Source organism: Mus caroli, unplaced genomic scaffold, assembly GCF_978045245.1.
Source record: "Mus caroli unplaced genomic scaffold, Mus_caroli_1 scaffold_7, whole genome shotgun sequence".
NCBI classification, from domain to species: Eukaryota; Metazoa; Chordata; class Mammalia; order Rodentia; family Muridae; genus Mus; species Mus caroli.
In genome coordinates, this window is record NW_028227262.1 from 72,334,772 (window position 1) to 72,350,396 (window position 15,625).

The window sequence follows — 15,625 nt, forward strand, 5'->3', positions numbered from 1 at the left end:
AGAAAAAGCATAAAGCAAGAAGAAAAGGGGGAGGGAAGGAGAAACTTTATGAAAATGTACCAAAATAGTTTAGTATGGATACAAGTCTCCTAATTGTGAAAAAATTGTAGCATCGTGGGAGGAAAATTGAGCCAACATATATTTTTGTCCTTTCTAAGTGGATATGTATATGGTGGTATAAGTATGTTAAGTGTTGTACAGGTATGCATGTGGGTATTTGTACACATGTGTGCATATCCTTGTCGACTGAGGTCAACCTTGGGTATCTTTCTGAAGACGTTTTCTAGCTTAATGTTTTGAGAAAGTGTATCCCATGAAGACTGAAGATCATTGATTAGGCAAGGCTTGGTGGTCAACCAACAAGCTTCAAAAATTTGCCTGTGTTTGTATTCTCCTGTGCTATGTTATAGGCACAAGCCATAATGCTAGGCTATTCACATGATACTGGAGATAGAACTCAGGTCTCCTTGCTTGTAAGGAACTGACTTCAACTGACTGAGCCAAGTCTTCATACCTCTGAAGCAAAGTTTTTTAAAAATGTACATGTTATTTTGATTATTGTTTTAAGCAGAAACAGAGTCTTCCCTCACATAATACATCTCAGCCAGAGTTTCTGCTACCCCCCCACTTCTCCTAACCCCCTCCTACCTCCCCCATTCCTGCTTTCTCTACTTCTCCTAACCCCCTCCTACCTGCCCCATTCCTGTTCTCCCCACTTCTCCTAACCCCTCCTACCTTCCCTATTCCTGCTCCCTCCACTTCTCCTAACCCCCTCCTACCTCCCGTTTCCTAAATTCACTCCCCCTCCCTTTCCTGTTCAGAAAAGAGCATATATCTAAAAGGAAACAGTCAAATGGGACAAAACAAGATACAATAAGACAAGGCAAAGTCCCTCCTATGGCGCATGGACAAGGCAACCCAGTAGGAGAAAAAGAGTCCCAAGAGCAGTCAAAGGGGACAGTTGGAAATCTCATAAACACTCTAACAGCCATAGCATATATTCAGAGGACATAGTCCAGACCCTGCAGGTCCTGTGCTTGCCTTTTCAGACTTTGTGAACCCATTTGAGCACGTCTTAGTTGATTTGGTAGGCCATGTTGTAATAAAGTACTCTCAATTAAAAAAAATGATTCAGGGAAAATAATAAGTATGATAAGTAGCATTATTTATTTGGAAATTTTATACAATGTAATTTGGTAATATTCACCAACTCCTTCACACTTAACACCTTATATATCTGTCCTTGAATTTGTCATCTTAAAAAATAAAGCAACCAGCCAGCCAGTTGTTGGGCATGCCTGTAATCCCATGATTTGGAAGACAGAGGCAGTGGATCTCTGTGAATTTGAGGCTAGCCTTGTCTGCAGAGTGAGTTCCAAGATAGCCAGAGCTTCACCAAGAAATCCTGTCTTTAAAAACAAAACAAAAGGCTGGGTGGTGGTGGCATATGCTTTTAAGCCCAGCACTTGGGAGGCAGAGGCAGGCAGATTTCTGAGTTTGAGGTCAGCCTGGTCTACAAAGTGAGTTCTAGGACAGACAGGGCTATACAGAGAGATCCTGTCTTAAAAACAAAACAAAACAAAACAAAAAACAAAAAAATATTTAAAATAAATACATTTTATTTATACATGTGAGTGCCTTTATGTATGTCTGCACATCTTGCTTGCCTGGTTCTTAATGAGGGAAGAAGACAGAGTCAGATCCCTAGAACTGGAGTTACACTTGTGAGCCACCATGTGGATGCTGAAGATTCAATCTAAATGCTCTTAACTGCTGAGCCATCTCCCCATACCTAATATCCTTCCTTCCTTCCTCCCCCTTCATCCTCTCTCCCTCACCCCTCCTTCTCTCCTTCATTCCTCCCTCCCTCCCTTTTATCTTTCTTCCTTTTTTTAATACCCCACTGAGTCCACTTTGTGTTGTACATACATGGGTCTGTAGCCATTCATTGGAGTATAGTCAATCTAAAACTCCCTTAAACTAATTCTCCCCCAGAAGCCTCTACATATCAGTAGGTATTCAGTTAGGGGTGTGGCTCTTGATGTGTCTTCCTCCATGCTTCCTCCAACTTTCCATGTTGTAAAGTTGACTAGCTTGATCATATACAGGTAACCACAGCAGACGAGTTGATGACTGCAGCAGTCTTGCCAGCCATGTCCATAAGACACACTTTCACTTTCAAGATGGCTCCTGAGCCTTGAGAGAAGGTAGTGACATACATAGATGTTTCATTTGTAGTTGATCACTCCAGTAATATTTTTTTTCTCTGCTCTTTGATCAATTGGGAGATTCTATGATAAAGCACAGTCCAAGGAAACTTCTCTGATGAGGTATGAGAGCTACATTCATATATAGGTATAGACACTAAGGAAACAATTGCAAGATATTATTGTGTGTGGGATCATAATATGCATGCCAAGCAAATGAATAGAGGTCAGAGGTCATATTGTAGAGTCATTTCTCTCCATTGACCTTTAAGTGTTCTCTTCATTGACCTTTAAGTGGGTTCTGGGGATCGAACTCAGTTCATACAACTGTGTGATAAGCATGTTTACCTACTGACCATGTCACAGGCCTAGTTGCCAGTCATTCTTACTGTGCATATTTTAAATTATACACTTAGAAGATTCAGGTGGTACAAGATGAAGATAAATACTCATGGTGGTCTTTAAATTATATTCTTTAGAATACTGAAAACGAATAATTTACAAGCCAATTCTGACAATAGCATGTAAATAAAAATACATATGTCTCTCTCATATATATATGTGTATATATATATGTATATATATATATACACATACATACATACATACTTATACAAAGAAAAATACATACTTTTTATTTCCTTTTTGTTTTCTCAATATGCAAGAGTCTAATATCTGGTGTATATGATATGATCTAAAACAATTTATAAAATTTAAAATGTAATATATATATATATATATATATATATATATATATATATATAGTTTGTAATGGGATGAAATAGTACATAGTACTTGGGCCTGGCATGGTGGCGCACGCCTTTAATCCCAGCACTCGGGAGGCAGAGGCAGGAGGATTTCTGAGTTTGAGGCCAACCTGGTCTACAAAGTGAGTTCCAGGATAGCCAGGGTTATATACAGAGAAACCCTGTCTCAAAAAAAAAAATTGATTAAAAAAAATAGTACTTGGAACAACCATTACATCTAACCATGCAGAGTTATACTTTAAGTATCTTGATTTTGGAAAAAACCTTTTGATTCTAGCTATAGTCATTTCCTGATTATCTCCAGTGATCAAATCCTACAGTAATGGGGGCAGAAATCTAAATTGCTAGTTCCACACAGAGTTAGAACACGTTTTTGGATTTCTTTTGAACAAAAGGATATACATTTAAGAAAGTAACAGGAATTCCAAAAAATTTTATTCTCATCTTCTTGCCAGTGATGCATTAAGCATTCGGGCTTCAAGGACCTACATTTCTTGAGCTACTAATAGTCTGTGTCCATATCTATAGACAGTGAGATCATTCCAGATAATAAATATGGACTGGGAAGCGTGTTCCGCTCAACAATAGGAAGATAGATATTCGTCAGCTACAAAATGGAAACAGTTAGTAGAACATAGTTTATTGGTAAAGTGAGTTGCCACAAGATGTAAACTTTTGCCCCAAAGCCTTCCCTATAACCTGTTATGATGGCAAACTGCAGTGTGTACTTACATTCTGATTCCTCCATTCCACTTTATACTCACATTCATCATAGTACATTCAATGTATTAGGTTTGTATTTACAAATTCATCTAGGAATAATAAGTTTTTTTCAGAAAAATATTCTTGCGAGACATTATGATGGCATATAACTTTTTCAAACTTAAATTTTTGAAGAAATAGGGAATTAAGATTTTAATAGAACAGTAAAAATTCTTCTTAGGTGTTAGGTGTTAGGTGTTATAGAGATCTGTGGTATTAGTAGCCCAGTATATTGGCTATCTAAATTCAAGTAGCCTTAAGCTAAAGGTTACGGCACACTGATCCAATGTAAGAAATGGTTCTTCAGTTACATACACTGTGATGGCAGTTCTCAACTTAGCAGTAGAGTAAGTTCTATTTTTTCTCATTTTCGTGTCTGTTGCTATAATAAAAAAACCATGGCCTAAAGCAACATGAGGGAGAAGATCTATATTGTTAGGGAAGGCAAGTCAGCAGGGTGTGGGAAGAAAGAACAGGAAGCAGGGTGAGGTGACACACCCTCAAAGCTCCTACCAGTAATGTACTACGTGTAGCCAGGTTCCTCCTGCTAACGGTTCTATAACTTCTCCAAACAGTGCTACCAACTGTGCACAAAGTGTTCAAATACTATTAGGGTCATTTTTCATTTAAACCACTATACTGCCTATTAAAAGAAATTATTCATTGAGAGATGAGAGGGTTGGTCATACTGAATTATTTTATATATACAAAAGGGCTATCTGTCAATATATTCTTTTGAAAAGAAGATAAATAGAGTCTTTGTGGGAAAGCCAGGACATGAGCTAAGTAAAATGACCTAGTTTATGTGGACATGTTTATGATTGAGCTATATTTACTGCCCTTAGCATATTCATTGAGCAGTGTCATCTAAACCTGTACAGGGCCAATCACTTCATTTTAGTTGAGTTTGAAGACTGTTATTGGTTTTATTTTCTTTTGTTGGGATTAAAATACCTTGACAAAAGCAATTTAAAATGAAAAGATTTATTATACATCATAGGTTAAGAGGACAGATTATCATGTTGGGGAACTGAGAGCCATAGGAGCTTGAATAAACTGAAGACTGTGTGCTAGGAAAGCAGAGAATATATTACATTGCTCACTTTCTCCAGTTAATGCCATGCCAGTTCCCTTGCCCTGAGTGTGGTTTCATACATAATTAAAATGGGTCTTGCTATGTCAAGTAACAAACAAACAAGAACAAATCAAGAAAAGTCCCCAATGACATGCCCAGAGGTCCATCTCTCAGATGATTTTAGACCTTATCAAGTTGACAATTAACAGCAATTATTACAAAGATCTTATTGTCTATAAGATTAGAAAGGGTTAAAGACTTTAAACAGAATATATGGGTCAGAATTGTCAGCATCATCACTCATTGCTTTGAGTATCAGACATTTTTGAGTTGTGAGAGCCTCTAATTAAAAGAAGGAAAGCAAATAATTAACACCTTAATCTATTATCAACTAATGCCACAGATTTTAGGTGATATTCTGAGAATTATGTAACAGCCAGTTAATAATACCTTGTAAAAGAAACTTAGAAACTGTATTCATGGAGTTAGCTAAAAGAAAGGAGATAATTGGCTATATCTTGTAAAGTCCGTGAAACTTAGAGAAACCTCTGGAAATAGTAATGCTTTATAAACTATTAATATAAGAGACATTCTAATCTTGAGGACTGTTAACTTTTGATAGTTTTTAAAAGTTGCATCCCAAGTTCTCCATTATTGCAAATATTTAAAGGAATACTTTTATGTAGGATTTGAGAATTTATCTCAGTGATACAGCATTGGCCTAACAAACTCAGGGTGTTGGGTTTTTGGTATTTAGTGAACAACAACAACAACAACTAAAAGTTTAAAATAATGCTTAGACATTGTGAAGGGAACCGTTTGAACAATTTTGAATATGTGAGAGTGAGTAGTTTTATGTGTACATCTTTCCTGACCATGATCCATATAACAGAGGTCAAAGCATTCAGTGAATAAAGTACATAGAAATACAGCATTGACTTTCTAGTTCTCTTGTAGTATAGCATTTATCAGTGTTTGCCACAGTTACAATCGGTTTATATTCAAAACTAGTTTGTACTTCATTTGCCAATTTAGAGTAGTTTTGCGCTCTCTCACTTCTACTTTGATTTGTTCCCCAGCAAAACTTTTAGAGTGGAGGAAGGAGACTAAAGGAAACAGATGAAATATTTTCTAAAATGTTATAAATATTAAATAGATACAACAGAGACTCACTATTAAGATATATACTAAAGATGACCTGTAGATTTCATTGTTTATTTTGTGTATATTTGCTATTACTAAAAATACCCAAGAACACATCAATGCTGTCAGGAGGGGCTCTTTTCAAGTGCTAGATCTGGCAAAGTTCTGAAATCAGTATTTTTCTAAGCAGGATCATTGTTAGTGCAAGTCCTCAAGATATAGAGTTGAAATTTCTCCTGGCATGCATCATTTTGCTGAGAATATTTCATAGGTTCTGATCAGTGCGTCTGCTGCTAGTAATATATATGAACCTGATGGCTTTCATATGGAATATGTGCCAATGTAATCCTACCTTCCAATGACAGACTAACAATCAGGAATCTAAAGAACTGCATTTATTTCTCATCTACATGGGATAGTTTCTGGTTTCTTGAATTTAGAATTTTTTGATTCTCTCATCTCTCTACTAGCAAATAATTATTGTGGAGGATAGTTTCTATTATATTTTATTAGACTATATATCCTATCTCTTTTCTTATGTAGTTTCTTAGTTTTGGGGTGTTTGGATTTCTCTCTTGGAATGTCATGGCATCTTCTGATGGCTACCTCTGTGTCTCTACTGTTCTCTTGCTTTACTGCATTCTGAATTTAAAAGTGTGTTTTACTGTTGTCTACATTCTGTCCCTATAGATTATTTTGTCAAGTTCTTTCTCCAGCCTAATTTAAATGATTTATGAAATATGGCTTTGATCACAGCCCTTAGAAGAGAAATATGTGACACATTATGGTCCATGTATCTTATAAATAGGAAAGGCTTCTGGATGGGCAATATGGAGGTATTTTTTTTTTTATTTCAGTCTAAAGTGCTTCAAAACACATCATCTTACTCTAATCTTGAACAGTCACTTTCCTTTTAGGCAGTAAATGTATTTCAAATCTTTCATCTTAATCCCACTTTCTAGAAGGCAAGCTTTCTTAATTAAGATTTTAAATCTTTCATTGTCAATAGTGTATCTTGTTTTATTCTTTTTCTTTGAATACCTTCATCTATGCAGATGCCTTGTGATAATGAAGTTGACTGTACTCGCGTTAGATGTTTTGTCAAATCTGTATGATCTGTGTCTTAACCTCATTCATCCACTTTCTTTGGCAAAACTATTTTGTCGCTGGGAGTGACTATCCTGGAGATGTTCCAGTCTGGCTTCTTTTTAAAGGAATGACTATCTATTCTTTTCTGCTCTAATATCTAGACATAATATAGTACCACAAAACAAACAATTATGCCTTTACATAGGAACTGAGTGAATCATGCTTCTGAGATTGTTTATTGAGATTTATCTTCTTGAGGTAATTTTCTTTAATAATAACACTGTGGTCAATCTGTGTGGACCTAGCTTTGCTTTTTCCATGTTCAATTAGTTTGCATAGGCATCTGAAGATCATTCTTGTAAAGCAGCCCTATCTTTTCAGTGGTCTCTTTTCAGTCTGTTAGACATTAAATTAGATTCATTAACACAAAGAAATTAAAGCCATCCTATGCCTTCTGTCAGATGAACATAGTAACTTTAATGACAGAAACTCTGGCCTGGCATCTTAAACTCATTTGAGGTCTTATCTTGAAGAGATTTCTCATCCATTTTGTTTAATATCATGGAAACCAGGCAACAAATTCTTAGTTGAAGTCAAACTTAGATTGTATGAATGCTGTCAAAGGGCTAGACCCTTGGATTGCATCCTGCATCACAGCAAGTTCTCTTTTTTTTTAACCTACTTATTTTTACCTAATTTCATCACTTCAGGCATTTTCACATTCGGTCACATAAAATTCACCTGAAATGTCAGCACAGTTTATTACTGCGCATCTTTTTGATGCAGCCTAGTTTTGCATTGGGTTCCTGAAGACATTTTTTTTTCATTTTCAAATTATCAATAGGCAGCCAATAAGAAATAGTTACAAATTATAGTCTAACTTCCATATGTTCTATTTCCATATTTTAAAACTACTTAACCCAATTTTTGTTCTTTTACTGTAATGGTGTAGAATTGTAACTTTTATATTGGGTAGTCAAAAATCATAAGGTGTTTATTGGAAAATGGGAAATGACATCATTAATCTTTATGACCTTTAAACCATGTTTAAAACATTTGAGATGATTCAAGTTTCTAAGATTTCATAATCATCTCTAAAAATAATAGCCATAATTGGCTAGTATATTCTCTACAACAGGAAAAAAAATCAGGTAATGCTTATTATCTAACACCAGTGGCACATTATAAATTATTAAAATTAGCTAAGATAAGCCAACTAATCAATGATTCAACATATAAAAACTAAGAGTAAAACTTCATAGGGTCATTAGTTTCAAGATGTTTTGTATGCTGAATTTGAATTTATTCACAGAATTATACAAAATGGAAATACATCAATACAACAAGGAAAATAAACAGAGTGTCCATGATTTCTCTAACTCCAGGAGACTGTCAGATGAGAGAAAATTTCCTTCTACATACACACTTGATAATTGTTTCTCTGATGTCCTCTTGAATTCTTTAACGATATTTTTTTCAATGTCCCCAGCACTGCTTTGGAAGCTGAGGATGTTGCTAACTCTATCGTTAATTCAAAGTTAGTAACTTCCTGGCAGCATTGCATAATTATATATTATAATTATTGTCATCTACATCTATGTGATAATCAAAAGAGTTAGAAATTGAAATAAACTGATTTAAAATCAAAGATTTGATCATTTCTTTGCACGTACAAACAGGCTTTGGAAATCTAAAAGTTATTATTTTGACTTGTACTATTTGTTAACATGTTTTCTGTGCAAAGAGTTTTACTTTTCATGTATTTCACTAAACAGTGGTTCTCGGGTTTTCTAGACCTGCAACCCTTTAATACATCTTTAATGCATTTTTTTCATGTTGTAGTGACCTCCAATTATAAAAATCATTTGGATGGCACTTCCTAAGTTTGATCTTGCTACTATTATGAATTCTAACATAAATATCTGTTATGCAGGATATCTTATATGTGACCACTACAGGGTTCATAGTCCATAGTTTTAGATAAACTGAATTAAACAGAAGCAGCATTGGCTGCTATTCTAAACAGGAACTAGTCTTCAGTACCACATATTTCCTTTAAACAGTCCCTACTTCATAACTTGTAGTATTTTATATTTCTATATTTCTAAGCTATTACTTCAAAAAAATTATAGTTCTGTCACACTTTGCTGCATCTTGACTGAGATAAAGCTGACATAGACATTAAACACAGACATAGACATAGCCCATAGGTCAGAATTGTCTGCTTCAAGAATGATTGGTCAGGCAAACTCAGTTACCGTCTGAGTCACAGGGATTTAACAGCTTAGAAGGAACATACTGAAAATTTGGGAACTGTAAGAATTTTACCTTTGATTTTTCCTGTAGATTTTTGTAAGTGGGCTTTATAGGCCCAGTGAAGATATATAGTATAGTTGATAGCAATGTAAAACAAAAGAAGACAAAAACCAAACAGCAAGAAAAATATTAAGAAAATTTAAGAATTAGTTCTAAAGTTAGAAATGAGCATTGATTATTGGCTTATCTTTTCAATCATGCCATTTACACAACCCACCATTGGGTACCAAAACAATAGTAAAAACTTGCTGTTACAATAATGAATGTTCCACTGAATGAGGTAAGTATCCCTTTCATACCACAAGCTGGGTTATGTACAGAGGTGAAGACCTTGACTAGGCTTACACAGCAAGACACTGGAACCTCTAAGCAAGGCACCTGGGATCCCCACATTTTGTTCCAGGGTTTAAGAGCTACAAACCACCCTTGCTTTCTCTCTTGGCAATGTTCAATGCTTTAAATAGAGGAGTCATTCCTTCTGAGCCCATTTAACTATCCCTGACAGTGCTGGGCATGAAAGGGTGCTTCTTCATTCTTCTCTCACATGGTGCCTTTACCTGTTGGCTACCTAAAGAGGAATCTGAACGACCTGGCTGCTGAATATCAAAAAAGCCAGCACGTATCTCTTTCAGCACCTAAGGCCTTCATAACCTCTTTCTCCTAGGTAATTCCCAGTTGTTCCCTCCTCCACTTCCCCAGTTCCCTCCCAAGTAGCATACGGGATATTTTTTTTCTCTTGCTCTCTCTCTCACTTTCTCTTTTCTGTATCTCTCGGAAATCAGACAGGAGTTCAGAGCACTTTCACTACCTTTTATGAGGTAGATTGTGATGTCATAGATGGGGGCAGGGCTAGTCAACTTTCTACCCACCTCCCAACCTGTGCTGAGGGAGCTCCAATCGGGAGTGGAAGCAGTGACTCCTCCATGGTAAGTGACTTCACTTTATAATCTAATATCTCTTGCTGTCGTTATCAATCTGAAGATGGGTGGGGGTGGGATGGGCTAGGATGCCAGACAAATAAACATATGCAAGCTAAAACTCTCTTGACTTAATCAACTTTGGGCAAAGTTCCTATTTGTTTTTCACACGGGTTAGGAATCTCAATGTGGAAGTAAATGTCAACTGTGATCCAGACTTGAGAAGCATACATGATGTTGTCATTGTTTTTCAGTCTTTCTTTGCATCGAGCCTAAAAGTTACCTCCAGTGTGAAATGTGTAGAGTCCATTCTACCATCTCTGTGTATTCCCTGAAGAAAGCCAGTCAAGCTTTTTTTTTTTTTTTTTTTTTTTCTAAATAAAATTTCAGGGCTATGAAATGTCCTTCATTGGCATTGGCTTTTGGACTTGTTGAGTACTTCTAAAATCACAAGAGTGAAAAGTAAAGAATCTGAATTTTCAACATGCTTGATTTAGATGTAAGAAAATGAAAGCTACATTATGCTTTGACAAAAGTCACTTTTTAAATGAAAAAAGTCACCACTCCTACAAGTTTAGGATTTGTCATTTTTAAGGTGTCACAACCAAATATATTGTTTTATTTTATATGCTATTGTTGCTGTTAAGTGTTGTAACATCACTGTCTTATGGGGTCACTTGGTTAGGATGTGTGGAAAGCTGCTATTCTTTGAGTTTCTGATGCTCATTAGTTCCTCATATTCCTCACTATTTATAGAGAAAAGATGAAGAGGAGTGAGCCTTTCTCTGGCTTCCTTTCTTGCTCTCTCCTGGGTACTTATTAAAATTCTGGAGCTGGAAGCTTTTGTCTGAGAGTGCAAAGGGGCTTCATAAATGCACTACACCTTTTAAGAGATGTGGGAAGACTAGGATGGGTATTTTTTTTCTTTTCTTTTTTTAATTGAACATCAGAACATAAAGGCCTCTTGGAATGAGATGGACACAATTAGATATGGATTATAAAATATACAAAGGGGCTATCATGTATGTTTTTCAAAGTATAGAGCCTTAATTAGGCATTTATTCATGCACATTGGTGGTGACAAAATGGGGACAGTTTGAATGGAGATCTCTTTGTATTACTTTGTTTTATGGAACAAGGTCTCATAAATCTCAGCATGACTTCAATGGTGTTTTATAGCTAAGAATAATCTAGAATTTCTGATCCTCTGTCTTCTGAGTGTTGTGCTTATAGGTAGACACGATCATACCAAGTTTTATGTGGTGCTGGGAATTGATCCCAGGGCCTCTTGAATGCTTAACAGGCATTCTACCACTGAGCCATAACCATAACCTTAAAAAGATGCAGTTCAAACTAAGTTTCTCTGTATTTTGTAGAATCTATACTATCTTATACCAGATTTGTTGACCTTTATATTTTAGTAAGCACTAAACTATTTTGATACCAAGAATTGGCACCTGAGGTTTGGTGTTTCTAGACTTAATTTCCTTGTTTAATGTCCAGTCTAAAGGACTGACTATAGTTTTAGAACATTTAGACTTGGTGAAGAAAAATAGAGCCATATTAGCCAACAGGAAGATTTGGGTGGTAATCACCAGCAGTCAAGCTAATGTTGCTATGCACAGGAGAATGCCAAAGTCTTACATGTTTAGTTATTCCCATCAAATCTCTCAATAAAAGCATTATACCCCTAAATCCCAGGTAGGAGCCATATTTCTGTGTTAGAAAAATAGGATGTGTTCTCATAGCTCAAGTTGTTAATGTCTTTTATCAACCCCCTCACACAGCTGCCAGGTAAGAAATGGCAATATTTTCCAAACTTTTGGAACACAATCATCTGTAAACTTCGTGAGTTGGGAGTGGTTGTGTTGTACGCTTGTTCAATCTCAGAGAGTCTCTCATGGAATGTGTCATGCATGCACTTGTTGATTTCATGTGCATGTTCCATCTATAGTGATGTTCAGTGTTCTTTATGTATTTTGTATGTATTAAAATTATAGTTTTAAAATTCATACATGTGATGTACTCTAAAAGAGATGGTGTATTATAACAGAAGTTGTATTTGATAAAGATATGCCATTGATATATTGATTCTTTTCCTGTCATTGACTGGTTAGGTTTATTCAAAGTCAAAGATAAAGATTGGGGGAAAGAATCTGCTTTTGTATGTATAAAGTAGGTAAATGGTCTATAAATCATGCAGTCTTATGAACATATACTCGAAAATTCTATATTTTCATGGTTTTTTAAACTAATGGTAGCCCAGAAGAGTACTGAATTTTTGACAAAAAAATTTTATATTGGACATATATCCAATTCTTAAAAAGTTTATTCAAAAATAGATTTTAAAATATACCCTCCATCTAGTGTCATTTCTGGTTAATACTATATATAAATATAGTTCACGTTCTTTGGTATTGAACCATCATTTGATCAACTTGTTCTCTATGACACACTTAGTTCTGAATAAACTAAAATGTAAGGAAAAATAGCATCATGATAGTGGCTGTACTGTTTTGAGACAGTGGTTTGCTTAGAAGTTTTATGTTTTTAGAATTAAATTGTTTGGCATTAACAGATACATACCCACTAAATGCTAGATAGAAATGATCTCATTGAACACTCCAAAGTTCAAGGTTACTTATGCAATATTTTAGGAACAATACATATCATGGATAAGTATTGATGAATGAAAAAATAGTGAGTACTAAGCCATGAACCTTATAGGAGATAAAAGAACTCCTTACTTGAATCTTGGGGAATGTCCAACTGTGGGAACTCTAAACATTTCCCAAGTGACAACTTGGAAGCTAACACAGTAAGTGCTCAAGGAACTAAGAAGTACCCCTGTGAGCTCCTAAGCTAAGTTTAGTTTATTCAGTAAAAGTTTCTCTAAACCCTAATGTAATATAAATTTCCAGAATTTAGTATCTCAGGAACTACATTTAGGCTGTAAACTTTCTTGGGTGTGAAGAACAAACTCATGGAATCCAGGGCCATGGAATGACTTTATGAGAAGTGGAAGCCTTAGTAGTCTTGCAATGGCTATGTAGATTTGCAATATTGTACATGAGGATGCCAGAGAAGAATGCAGGTCTTTAAGAGAGAGAGAAAAAAAACAACAAAAACCAAAAAAAACAGAAAAACAAATAAACAAACAAATCAATGAATGGACTTAAAGGTATGCTGTATTCAGGTGTGTTTTATATCAAAATTAAAGTCACTCCTGACTTGTAATTTTAATGAATGTCTTATACTTTTCCTGAAACATTTATGACTTAATCATATGTTTAATATAAGACACACTCCACTTAGAGAAATTAAGAAGCCCACAGTTTTCTTACAATGAAGTTAAAACTAGATAGCCAGTTACAGAGAATGTCATGTGACCATGCCCACCCACAACCGTGGAAGAGAGTTAAGGAGAAAGGACCAGCCTCAAGACTAATGGGATCTCTGGTGAGAATAAAGGGAACATTTTTCCAGAGACATCTTTGGCAGGCTTAGAAGTATAAGATGATGATGGAAAGTCCCCAAGCCAATGACCATCTGTGATAAAGATTGTTCTGGAAGGCAAAGAGAAGCATTCTATGTATGATGCAAAAATCATGTCAGATTCTCTGTCCCAGAGAAGCCACCGTTGATAAAGTTTAAATAACTATAAGTGTATGGGATTATGTAATCTCTTCTCTGATATGCTTAGAAGGAGATTATTGTTTTAGGTCAGATTTATACAATGAACAAACAAGAACTTATCCAAAAGCCCCTGTGGTGTAGACTCACTGATAATGTGCAATGTGCAATTTGCCTCATTTTCTTGTCATCTAAATTCATCCAAGGTACTATTTTGACCTTTCTAACAGATTAGATTTCCATGAATAGAACCATTCTGCAGCCTAGCCCCTTTCCCAGATTCTCAGGGCTTTGTAACTAAATAAGGATTTGGCTCACACCAATTCTGTGAAATGCTTTTTAGTTTCTTAATGTGACATCAAAATTACCTTTTAGATGTTTATTATCTCAGGAAATCATTTTTCCCCCACAGGCAAAACGTGACTATGTGAGAACACTGAAGTTTACTGATCAAAAGCAGCTTTCCAAAGCAAAAAATGAAATCGTTAGTACTAATTGTTCAATAAAAAGTTCAACTAAAACTTCAATTATTTTTTTCAGAGACATTATACATCTAGAAAGGAGGTAGTGATATGAGAACTACTTGCTCCAAAAATAGTTGACATTGTTCTTTTTCTTCAACCAAGCAACCATCCTTCTAGATTATTCTAGAAATAATCAGATTTGTAAATTAACACAAACTAAATATGTATATGATGTCTATTATTAGAGGTAGGACAGATACATAAATGAAATTATCATGGAAAATATATCTAAAACAAGTAACACTGACACATTATAATAATCTCCCTGAAGTAAATATAATACAAGATAATTTGAACATTCCTGTAGAAGGGCAAAGGAGTGAAAATAATGTTTATATGTATATATATATGTATATACATACATAGATATATATGCATATATATATGAGTGTATGTATAATTTATACACATATATGTATACATATATATATTCTTTACTTATATAGAATTGCTGTGGAATACAAGGTTTTTCAGGAAGAAGAGAAAGTATATCTCAGAAGAGCAAACCAGTAGGAAAAAAAAATCATACTAATCTTTTATATGGTTGACTGGACCAAATGTCAGAGAAGGGTAGAAAATGTTTTTACTACTACTGTTATTCAACCAGTGTTCCTTTATCCTTTTTAATGACCAGAACATCTGCAAGAAAATCTCAGCTTAGGGGTAGGAGGGGGCTATGAAATGCAGAACTTGAGCTAAATTGCAGACTTCTTGAATAAAGATGATAGAGTAGGATCTTAGAATATCTAATTAACTACCAACTTCTTAACGCACACCAGGTGATTCACTTTCACACCTCTGTTTCAAAATCTGCAAAGTAACAAACTGACTCATCTTTCTGTTCTTGGAGGAAGCTTCGGAGCAAGAAAATTGCACATTAGGAGAGTTAAGTATTTAGGGAAACTGGGAGTTAAAGGTAACTTTATTAGTTGAGGTTACATTACTGCAACTAAAAATGCCTTGAAAGACCAATTCACCATTTATGTAGGTTCATCCATAATCACTTGTCTCTGTTTCTGGACCCAGCTTGAGGCAGAGGAATTATGGCAGTTGGAAGCATGTAGCAAAGGCTGCTCACCTTAAAAGACAGCCTCTCCCACAAACCCCCACCCAGGTGGAGGTGGCTTTCAATATAGGGCTATCTTCCTACTGCTTGTCACGTCCCAATAATACCACTATATTATGAATGCAT

At 35.4% G+C, this 15,625-nt stretch overlaps 1 protein-coding gene across 4 annotated transcripts in view; it reads left to right on the forward strand.

Moving 5' to 3' along the window:
- Ctnna2 (catenin alpha 2) overlaps window positions 1–15,625 on the forward strand; it is a 1,115,747-nt gene that overhangs the window by 1,083,069 nt on the left and 17,053 nt on the right. For 3 of the 4 annotated variants that reach the window (XM_021164212.3, XM_021164213.2, XM_085840523.1), the window contains one exon: window positions 10,142–10,285. The exons of the other annotated variant lie outside the window; for it this stretch is intronic. In XM_021164212.3, the coding sequence (XP_021019871.1) occupies window positions 10,142–10,285 (144 nt within the window). The remainder of the gene's footprint in view (window positions 1–10,141; window positions 10,286–15,625) is intronic. 4 annotated transcript variants of the gene reach the window in all.